The sequence below is a fragment of the Oenanthe melanoleuca genome, chromosome 18, assembly GCF_029582105.1.
Source record: "Oenanthe melanoleuca isolate GR-GAL-2019-014 chromosome 18, OMel1.0, whole genome shotgun sequence".
NCBI classification, from domain to species: Eukaryota; Metazoa; Chordata; class Aves; order Passeriformes; family Muscicapidae; genus Oenanthe; species Oenanthe melanoleuca.
In genome coordinates, this window is record NC_079351.1 from 11,261,774 (window position 1) to 11,272,443 (window position 10,670).

A 10,670-nucleotide genomic window follows, 5' to 3' on the forward strand; every position below is an offset into this window, starting at 1 on the left:
GGTCGAGGCTTCAGCACAAGCTGTGTCCTCACGTGTCCATCCAAATTGGATGTGCCCCAGCACAACTGGGTGGGGACAGTTTGTAATTTTAGTGATGTTGCAGCTGTTGGAGTTGTAGTCAGAATTAAGGAACAGGTTCAATTACTCGAATAAATGGTGGTGGTGTAAACAGGCAGTTTAATTCACTGGGGTGTTCAGAGATCTGGGATTTTGGCATCACAGACTCTGCACTTGGCAGCTACTTGAGAGTCACTTGTGGTATCTGTGTTACCTGTGCCAATTCTTCTCATCTTTGCAGCTTTTAGGATGTGTGAGAGGAGCTTTAGGGTGGATTTAGGAAAAGATTCTTCCCCCAGAGGGTGCTGCCACTGCCCAGGCTCCCCAGGGAATGGGCACGGCCCCGAGGCTGCCAGAGCTCCAGGAGAGCTTGGACAGAACTGCCAGGGATGGACAGGGTGGGATTTTGGGGTGTCTCTGCAGGGACAGGGGTTGATGTTCCTTGTGGATCCCTTCCAGCTCAGGACATTCTGTGCTTCTGGTGGGACCAAAGCCTGGCCACTGTGATGTCCTCACTGTCCCTCTGCTTGTGCTGCTGCCCTGGAAGCTCCTGCCTGGGCTTCAAAGAGCACCCCTGGGCCCTTTACAGCATTATCGAATTATTATTGCTTAATTTAGCAAATACTTCAAAAGCCGTGGGGTTGCCTCCCACAATTAGTGGTGTCCCTGGCCGGGCAGTGATTCATCTGAACGGAATTAGCCATGGGCAGGGCGTGAGAGCCGAGCTGGAGCTGGGAGCATGCAGGGAGCAGAGAACTGGGCTGCTCCCAGGGTGGGTGGGTGTCCTGCTGGGGGACAGAGCTTGGCAGGCTTTAACTGCCATTATTTATCTGGTTTGGCTGTAGAAAACCAACTGATGTGCTGGATGTTTTGTTTCAGGTTGATGAAGCTGATTCCTCCCGTGGCTGAAGCAGGATGGATGTTTAATGTGAAATGAAGATGTGCTGCACTTTGTGTACAAGAAGAACTTTGGATTCCATTTTCTGTCACTCTTTGGCAAGAGGCAAAGAGCTGCCCCGGGGACCCCAGCTCAGGAGGGGTGGCCAGGGGGTCACCAGAACCTGGGAAACCCCTCAGTACAGTCCCAGTCTGCAGCTGCAGGAGTTGGCAGAGTCAGGAGAAGCTGAGGCTGTGAGAGGGCAGAAACACCAGCCTGGGTACTCGATGAGCCATGGACACAGCTGGGAAATGAAGGAAATGAAAATATCCCTCTGGATAAAGTGAGACATGGAAGCAGAAGCTGAGAGACCCCCTTGGATGAGCTGGGGCTCCTGGGCTCATCCCCAACATCCCTCCCAGCTCCTCCTGTCTGCCTCTTCCCAGACATAATCAGGAAAGCATTCCCAGAAATATTCCCAATGTCACTGGGTCACGGGTGCTTCTCACCCTGGTGCTGGGTGGGGCTCCTGGGGATATCTCACCCCCACGCTGGGGCACCCACCCAGCCCATGAGGCTCTGGCTGGCCCAGGAGCACCAGTGAGGACACTGCACTGCCCAGAGGCACTGGTTTCCCAGGAGTGGCTCTGGATGCACAAGGGCTGTACTGAGTTTCCCACTGATGGCACTGGGGTTTGCCCAGGGGTGGCACTGGGTTACAGGAAGTCAGCACTGAGCTCCTGACTGGAATGCTTTAGGTTGGAGAGGATGTTCAAGCTCATCTATCCAACCCCTGCCATGGACAGGGACACCAGGGTGCTCAGAGCCCTGGCCAGCCTGGCCTCGGACACTGGGGTAGCACTGGGCTGCCCAGGGTGGCACTGGGCTGTCCACTGAGGGCTCTGATCTCACAGGGCCCAGGTTGGAAGGCTCCTTGCAGGACATCCTACACCTAAAGCAGGTGGCCACAAGCATTATCCAGCCACTCAACACCTACCCCTGGTTGCCCAGGGGCTGCACAAAGCTGCCCAGCAGCACAGGAGGTTCAGGGCAGGAACTGGGATGCCCTGGGTGGTGTTTACTGGCCCCAGGTTGCCCACCCAGCAGCCTGTGTTGCCATTGCTGTGGCCATTACAGGGCGGGTCAATGGCCAGGACAGGTCACAGAGGTGGCCAGTGTCACAGAACCGCCCCAGAACACGGTCACTGCCACGGAACCCCCATCCATAGCAACGGGGCCCTGCAGAGCCGGGCCGTGCCAGGACCACCGCAGCAGCCAGTGATGAGCAGCAGCACCCCCGGGCGCTCCCAGCCCAGAGCTCAGCCAGGGGGGAGCTGTGCTTCACCCACAGGGAGGAGCAGCACGGCCGGTACTGTCCCAAACCTCCTCCATCCCCCACACAGCCCAGGCTGGGTGGGCAGCAGCTCCCAGGCTGTGCCCGTGTCCAGGGCTGCTAGAAACTCTCCTCCTGGCATGGTTTATCCCAAGGGGAATGAAGGGCCTTTATTTCAGCTGGAAATGCATGGAAAAGTAATCCAGTCCATTCCCAAAGTTTTTTCTCTCTTAAACACTTGTCTGTCAGTGTCTAAAGGGAAAGGATTTATTTGCAGGGTGGGAGCCAGGGAAAGCATCTCCCACTCTCCAAATGCTGCTCCCCAGGTAAATAAGTGGCATGGAGATAGGGGATGGCAGTGGCCTGTCCCCAGCAGGGACAAAGGGCTGGAATGACTGGTTTGTGGGAGCAGCACACGCAGGGGCTTTGTTGGTGCTGAGCACAGACATCTCATCCTCAGGTCTGCCAAAGTGACTCTGAGCCAGTCACACCTGTGAAAGCCTTTGTGCTGAATTTAAGGGTGTGGGTGTCCCACTGTCCATCCCAAAGCCTTTGGCCAGGCTGGATCTGGGATGAGACTCACTGGCCTGGGTTGGAAAGGACCATCCCTGCCATGGCAGGGACACCTTTCACGGTCCAAGGGTGCTCTGTGCCCCATTTCCAACTTGGCCTTGGACACTGACAGGGATCCAGGGACAGCCACAGATGCTCTGGGCACCCTATGTCAGCACCTGCCCACCCTCCCAGGGGAGGTCATTAGATTGACAGGGAAAATGAAGGAATAATAGGAAATAAGGAATTAAGGAATAAGGAAAACAAAAGCGTAAGAACTGTCATCCTCCTAAACAGCCATGATTTGTCTCTCTTCTTGTTTCAAACCTGATACAAGGTACCAACAGCAAAGCTGGTATCAAATCCCTCCCTATCCAAATGCTTGGGATGCTGTCAGAGGGGATTTGCATTCAGGAGATTGAGGGGCTGTGTGGGTGCCCTGGGCAGGGCTGGTCCCATCACAAGCTGGGTGTTGCTGTAAGAGGTACCACAAGGACAGGAACTTTCTGAACGAGGTTTTCCTCTGCCCCCTTTGTGCAGGACTAGCACCAGCAGCATTCCAGGATGGAACTCTACGGCTATCCCTTAAAAGCCAAGTTTAACCAGCCACGGCCACCACCTCCCAAGGTCCTGCCAGCCGCCAGCACTGCGGCTGCCAACTACAAGAACTGCGTTCCCTGTCATCCCGAGAGCTTCACCATGCCATGGATGCCCAACTCCTACTACAAAGCAGCTGCCCTCAACCCCACCTTGGCTCCCCTCACCGAAAACTTCCCTGGGCTTCCCCCCACCAAGATAGTTCCTTTTATTTCTGAGAAACCCAACGGTGTCTTCACCCGGCACACGCTGGATGACTGGCACCGGTCCAACATGACCAACTACAAGGAGTCGGAGACCACGCGGCACAACGCGGAGCGCCTGCGGGCCGACCTGAACCGCGCCATCAAGGACGTGTACCAGCAGGCCAAGAGGACCCAAGGCGAGAGCACCAGGAACCTGGGAGAGCGTGTCAATGACATCGAGTACTGGAAATCCGAGCTCTGCATCGAGCTGGATGCCATGATCAGGGAGACCAATTCCCTGGCGGATATGCAGAAACGACTGGAGAGAGCCTTGGCCGACACCGAGGGCCCCTTCCAGGTAGGGACCCTGCAACCCCCAGCCCAAACATCTGCAGCCACTCAAACCTCTCATAAAGTTCATCCCAGCTCTGTAACATTGGAAAGTTTTCATGAAGAGCCCATTAGTTGAGTCAGTGATAAACAAATCCCCTGCATCTGCTGCATCCTCCTCCAGCACATGCTGAGCACATCACTGCAGTGTTTGTTTAACCAAATATTTCTATATCCAAAATCCTGGCTTGGGACACGAAGTCCCATGTCTTACTGCAAGGCTCTGGGGAGGTCAACACCGAGCCTGGCACAGGTCCCTGCATTCAGCTGTGGTGGCCCGGGGGCACGTGGGCTCCCTCCCATTGATTCCATGCTGATGTTGCACTCGCTGCTGTTGTCAGCTAACCCAGCTGCCTCAGGCAGCTTTTTCCAGGCTGCCAGCCTGTGCCCACCTGTGTTTTCTATTCCTGCATTCCCTGACATGGGCACTGTCCCTGCAGGGAGCTCTGTCCCTGCAGCCAGCACTGATGTCACGACATGTCCCAACAGGTGGCTCACAAGTGTTTGCTCCATCGGGAGAAGAGGATGGGCATTGACCTGGTCAATGATGACGTGGAGAAACAGCTCGTCACAGTGAGTCTGGAAACACACATCCTGTGTCTAAGTTATTGTTACCTGAACTCCCCTGAACTAGTTTGGCAGCCCTGTTCCCTCAGTGGCTCTTCAGCACTGGTGAGGTGCTGAATTCTTCAACCCCCACACCTGCTGGGGCTGGGGCTGGTGTTCCCACCCAGCAGTGTGTCCATGGCAGAGGAAGGGAGAGCTGGAAGTGAGCCGGTTTGTGTGACATATCTGGGTCCTCTGACCCTCTTGTGGAGGAGACTGTGAGATGGTCCTGCCTTTCAGAGTTCTGCCTGCACAGATCTCGTTATTTATGTGACCAGTCTCTCTATCTGTAGCACATTCTATATATTACACACACACAAATGGAGAGGGCAGGGTGTGCTCGACATCTCATCTGCTTTCCCCAGCTATATTAGTTGGGCTAATAAAAGATATTAATTGCACTTCCCCCAGCTCTGCTTTGCTCAGGGCAGAGTGGCTGCAGCAGAACTTCAATGTGTGCTCAGGCAACGGATTTGATAGAAATCATAAAAACAGCACTCCTGCCCGCCTTTATCTAGGCTGCTTTAAATAATGAATTAAAAGCAAACATGGCACAGCAAATGGGATCCTAATGCAGGGTACAGTGAAATACAATCACTGACAAAGCCTCACAAAACTGGGAAGGAAATTGCAGCCCCTGGGCCTATTGCTAATGGGTTCCTAAGCCACTGCTCTCTTAGAAGATTTTTTGTTATGATACAGGCCCTGAAAAATTAAAAGATTAGTTTAAAGGTCATGAGGGTTTAGGAAAACTATCAGAGCTGGTATCTCCATAATGCCATTTGGGTTTTTGAATGTTTGGGAGGCATTTAGGCTATGCTTTCAGCTGGCTCCTGCAAACAGGAGGGATTGAAAATCCCTGGGTTTGGAGCAGTGATCACCTGTCCCTGGAAATCTTTGTGGGTACAACAGGCTTGTGCTCAGCAAGGCAGCTGAGAGCAGCACGAGCCTTCCTCCAGAGGAGATGAGCCCTGCCTAGAACTGACTGGGGGTTTACACCAAAGTCCTCTTGTCCCATATGGATGGGATTTCTTGTGGGCAGGAGAATGCCTGGGGATGGGGATGGGGATGGGGATGGGGCTGGGGATGGGGATGGGGATGGGGATGGGGATGTGTGGCTGCTGGCTCAGGGCAATGCTGGCCCAGGGTTCCATAGTGTCTGTTCATGTCAGGTCAGGATCCAGCCCTGTCTCCTTGTAATGGAGAACAGCCCTGGCCATGTCAAGATGAAAAATCCTGGCAACCCACCCTGAAAGTGATTTCAAAGGCCCTGGCTATGACCACAGCCCCTCCTGTCCCTCCTGGTCCCTGGCTATGACCATAGCCCCTCCTGTCCCCTCCTGTCCCCTCCTGGTCCCTGGGTGTGGTTCAGCTGCACAGGTGGGTGCACTGGAGTGGGGGTCCCTTCCTGCACCCCGTGTTGGCTGTGGGGGAAGGGGAAGTTCCTGCTGTGTGTGAGGCCCAAGGGGAGGAGTGCCCAGGGTGTCTGAGCAGCGATGCTGATGGGGTTTGTTCTGCCTTTGCCCAGGAAATCAAGATCATCAAGTCCTGCCGGGAGAGGTTACAGCAGTGCCTGGACACGGTGAATGCCCAGCTCATGTAAGGAGGCGTCTGGGCCCTTGCTGCAGGGCTGATGTGCATCTGTGCCATGCCCCCCAGCAGACCCCTCTGCACCCCTCCCTGGTTAACCTGGTTTAACCCACTGGGTCAAAACCCAGCAGGCTCTGGGGAGGCAGGCAGGGATGCTCTGGGGGCATGGAGGGGCTGAGGGGAACGGGATGGGCAGAAAACCATCCCACACCTCCATCCCGACTGGGGCTGCTGTTTGTGTGTTCCAGGTGCAACAAGGAGGCCCGGCAGGAGCTGGAGAAGGACCTGGCTGACAAGCAGATGGGCCACCACATCGACAGCAAGTGCTACCAGCTGAAGGACACCTCCAGAGACATCCACTTCTTCAAGGGCGTGGAGAGGATCGATGCCACGTGAGCACTGGGGGCCTGGCAGGCACAGAGCTGGGCCTGGCAGGGAGCTGGGCTTTCCCAGCCCTCTCTGAAGGCACATCCATCCCTCCTGGAGACACCCATCTCCAGGGGTTGTTTCCCTCTGGGCTCTCCAGGGGGATAAGAATCCTCTGCTTTCAGCTGGATGCCGAACGCCTGGTGGGCAAAAGCGAGCCCGACCCAATTAAACATTAGATCAGGGCTCAGAGCTCAGCCTGCAAATGAATTCAGCCCAGCACCTCTGCACAGCCCATTAAGTTCATGCATATTTTCAGAGATGTCTCAGTGCTTGCCTGAGTGCTCCTCACTGATGGAAAGTCTGGGGGCTCACCCCTGTATGGAGAGGGCCTGGCAGGGAGCTGAAATGACCAAGAAAATCAAGAAATGAGACTGTGGTCCTGGGACAGGGTTCAGCTGCTTTTGGGTTTCAGGAATTCAGCTTTGGCTCTGCAGTAAATGAACAGTGATCTAACCCAGCACTCACAGAGAGATGCCCGAGTAGCAAAGGGCTGAGAGAATAAATCTGCTCACATAAACCCATGAAGTTTATGGAGAGGCACAGATTGAGACCATTTTTCTAGTAGTTTGAATAATTATTCACAGTAGAGCTCAGACATATTTAGTCAGGCAAATGGATTGCAAAGGATTGAGGCTGAAATTCAGAGGGGGGGAAAATGTGCCGAGAATCAGCAGCTTTTAAATGGAGCTTATGTGGTATTTAAGTCTTTTGTTGACCTTGTTCTGGACTACTGCACAGGCAGGAACTTCATCCCAAATGCACAGACAGGGAATGGAGTGGGATCTAAACCTCGTTCAGTTTAGTGGGAGACTGAGATGGGCTGTGAGCGAAAGGAATTGACTGAATTGTGATCTGCGTGTCCTTATGAGGCTGGGAATTCCTTGGCACTTAATGCCTCAAAGGTGTAAATCAGAGCTCTGATTGGAATCTCTGGTTTTTTATGGGAGAATCTTTTGTTTGTCTGAGCTTTCACAAGTTATCTTTGTGAACACGCCCTCATTTGATAAATACCATCACCCAAACGAGGTCCAGATGTTTCACTTCCATGTGATTTAATTAAGAGCATAGATTTCATTTGCATCAGTCTGCACCCAGGCTCAGCAGCGTGGCTTTGCTAAGGCTGTGCTCTGCCCCGCAGGGTCTCAGTGCCCGAGACCTGGGCCAGGTTCACGGACAACAACATCTTCCGCTCGCAGAGCGCGCGCGCGGCCTCGGCCAAGCTGCGGGCGAGCACCGAGAGCCTCCTCATGGGCACGGCCGACGAGATGTGGCGCCAGTTCAGCAAGGTCAACGACGCCTTCACCAGCCGCATCACCGAGATCGCCAACGCCAAGAGCAAGATCCAGACACACCTGGCCAAGGTGCCGCAGCCCGCCCTCGCTGCCGCGCTAGCGTCCCCCCAAGGGATGGCTGCTTATCCTTGTCCCCCCAGGGATGGCTGCTTATCCTTGGACCCCCCCCACCAAGGGATGCTTATTCCTGGGCTCCCCCCAAGGGATGGCTGCTTATTCCTGGGCTCCCTGCCCTGCTCTGCCAGGCACAGGAGGGGGAAAGCAGTCATGGGAACTGGCTTGGGACTCATGGGAAGCATCCTGGGAAAGGCTCAGACTGGTTAAGTTTTCAGCACTAGGGGCTGATGCCACATCCTTAAATGAGGAGCCATTATAACCTTTCCCTGTATTAGCTGATGGATGATCCATTCTTGCAAGCAGCAATTTTGGGAAGCTGGTAATTCAATAGATCCATCTGCGCTCCTAAACCTCCTCTGCTCTTAACTCTGCTGTGATGTGGCAGCAGGAGCAGAGATTTTCCCTGAAAGCTCTGCTGGATCTGTGCCTGGATGTGGCAGAGCAACAGTGGCCTGAGCCCAGGGGCTGTTTACGGAACTTGGGTTTTTTTCTGCACAAGCAAGAGAAAAGGGAATGATGTGATCACTTGAGAAGGTGTTTTTTCATTGATACCTGTATTTGTTTCACCCCAGACGCGGCAGGAAATCTTCCAGATCGAGACGAAGATCCAGGTCATCCAGAAGACCATAAAGGACAAAGAGGCTCAGCTGAAGGTGGCTCAGACCCGGCTGGATGAGCGCACAAGGAGACCCAACGTGGAGCTGTGCCGGGACGCTGCCCAGATCCGGTGAGGCTGGGCTAAGGGCTGCCAGGGCTCGGGGGGTCACCAGGAGCATCTCTGCATGACAAAATGGCTTTTTCCCCTCAATATTCCTTCCATAAGTGCCCTGGTCAGACCTAAAGCACTGAGCAGGTGTTCTAGCCCTCAGGTGCTGAGAGAGCTCTGCACCCGTGACAGAGGCTGGGCACCATGGCTGGGACCAGCCTGATGCCACCCCATGGGGGGCTGGAATTTTCCCACTTGGGTAAACCTCATTTTCTCTCCTGCCTCATCCAGGTGTCTGAATGTGCTGCATTTTGGAGGATAAGCCTCTTACTCTCTTTGCTGTGGCCCCCCAGCACCCTAAGGGGCCTTAGAAAAAGGAGGGAGAGGGGCTTTTATACAGGCAGAGTGATAGGGCAAGGGGCAGTGGCTTTAAACTCAGAGACATCAGGGACAGATGGGATATTGGGAAGAAAAAAGTGGGCAGAGGGTGGGCAGGCCCTGGCACAGGTGCCCAGAGCAGCTGTGGCTGCCCCTGGATCCCTGGCAATGCCCAAGGCCAGGCTGGGGCTGAAGCAGCCTGGAACAGTGGGAGGTGTCCCTGCCATGGCAGGGGTGGCACTGGATAAGCTCTAAGGTCCCTTCCACCCAAACTGCTCTGGGATTCTGGTCTATGATTCCATGATTCTACTTTCTGACAGGCTGACATTGAGAGCACTGAGCCCTTCCTTTTGGGTAACTCCAAGGAATGGTGCACATGTGGACTTGTCCTTCCCTTGCTGGGCACACTGGAAATCCTTTCAAGGACTTTGGGATTGTGGCCCAGGGAGGGTCTAGCAGCAGCCCTGAGCATCCAGCAGCAGCCCTGGGAGGCACCCAAAGCTCACAGCTCCTCCGGGGAGCCCTTTGAGCACAGTTCCCTTTTCAAAGTAATTGAAACCCAGCCCTGGAATCGGTTCAGCATCTCACACACTGCTAGTTTTTCCCTCCTCCACTTGCTCCACACTCCCCTTCAGCCTCTCCCAGTGTCCTGTCCTGCTGTGTGTGTCTCCAGTGCAGGACCCCTGCACGGAGAAGTTCAGGAGGGTGAACCAACAAAGCCACACAAAGCCAAACAGAAACGGGAAACCACAGCTGCTCATCCCTATCCCCGGTGGCACAAGCTGCTCTGGCAGACGTGGCTGAACACATCCTGAGCTTTGGAACAAACTTCTCCACTCCTCCCCGTGGAGGATGGGAGGAGCTTTGCCCTAGGCTGTCCCATTCCAGGGCACGGGGCGCTGGAATCAGCCTGAGTGTGCTGATGTGTGCTGATGGGGAAACCCTGTGCCCAGAGGGCCCATCTGAGTGCACACTGCCTCTCTGGGGGCTCTGACCCCCTCCCGCTGTTTTCCAGCCTTGTCCAAGAGGTCAACGAGATCAACGAGACACTGCGGAACCTGCACCAGTGCCTGCGGGCCTCCGAGGACATGCTGCAGATGCTGGTGCGCTCCAAGGGGGTCCTGGAGCAGGACCTGGTGGTCAAGAACAACTCCCTGTTCATCGACCAGGAGCGCTGCATGGGGATGCGCAAGAGCTACCCCAGCACCGTGCAGATCCTGGGCTACGTCTCAGCAGGACTCACCTGAGCGCTCGGCACCCGTGGCGGGACGCATCCCCGCTTTCCCTCGGCTTCTTTGCAAATATATTGTTGCAATTTCATGAATTTGTTAGGATTTCATTTCCTGGTGTAAACTCCGGGTAGAAATTAAATGAGTGTTTTGTTTGTTGGGTTACCAGGATGATTCTTTCCCTTTGTATTTTCTCTTTCACTGTGTGCCAGGAAGGAGCTGAAAATATCCTGTATGTCACCAAATCCACCCACGGGGATCCATCCCTCCCCTTCCAGTCTGTGTTTTCAGGAGAAAAACTGTCGCATCTTCCTCCTTTTGGGTGTGTGTGA

At 54.6% G+C, this 10,670-nt stretch overlaps 1 protein-coding gene across 1 annotated transcript; it reads left to right on the forward strand.

Moving 5' to 3' along the window:
* The first annotated feature begins 966 nt into the window (after positions 1 to 966).
* Positions 967 to 10,429, forward strand: TEKT3 (tektin 3). The gene is made up of 8 exons (XM_056506306.1): positions 967 to 2,303; positions 3,360 to 3,959; positions 4,481 to 4,564; positions 6,126 to 6,196; positions 6,436 to 6,579; positions 7,755 to 7,977; positions 8,598 to 8,752; positions 10,125 to 10,429. The coding sequence occupies exons 2-8, from the start codon at positions 3,384 to 3,386 to the stop codon at positions 10,354 to 10,356; spliced, it is 1,485 nt and encodes a 494-aa protein (XP_056362281.1). The 5' UTR covers positions 967 to 2,303; positions 3,360 to 3,383; the 3' UTR covers positions 10,357 to 10,429.
* The last annotated feature ends 241 nt before the right edge of the window (positions 10,430 to 10,670 follow it).

Bases quoted from the DNA above. Each gene is read 5' to 3' on its own strand.
- TEKT3 (XM_056506306.1), top strand. From the start codon at position 3,384: ATGGAACTCTACGGCTATCCCTTAAAAGCCAAGTTTAACCAGCCACGG. The intron at 3,960-4,480 runs GTAGGGACCCTG...ATGTCCCAACAG, and splicing joins ACACCGAGGGCCCCTTCCAG to GTGGCTCACAAGTGTTTGCT. The intron at 8,753-10,124 runs GTGAGGCTGGGC...GCTGTTTTCCAG, and splicing joins CGGGACGCTGCCCAGATCCG to CCTTGTCCAAGAGGTCAACG.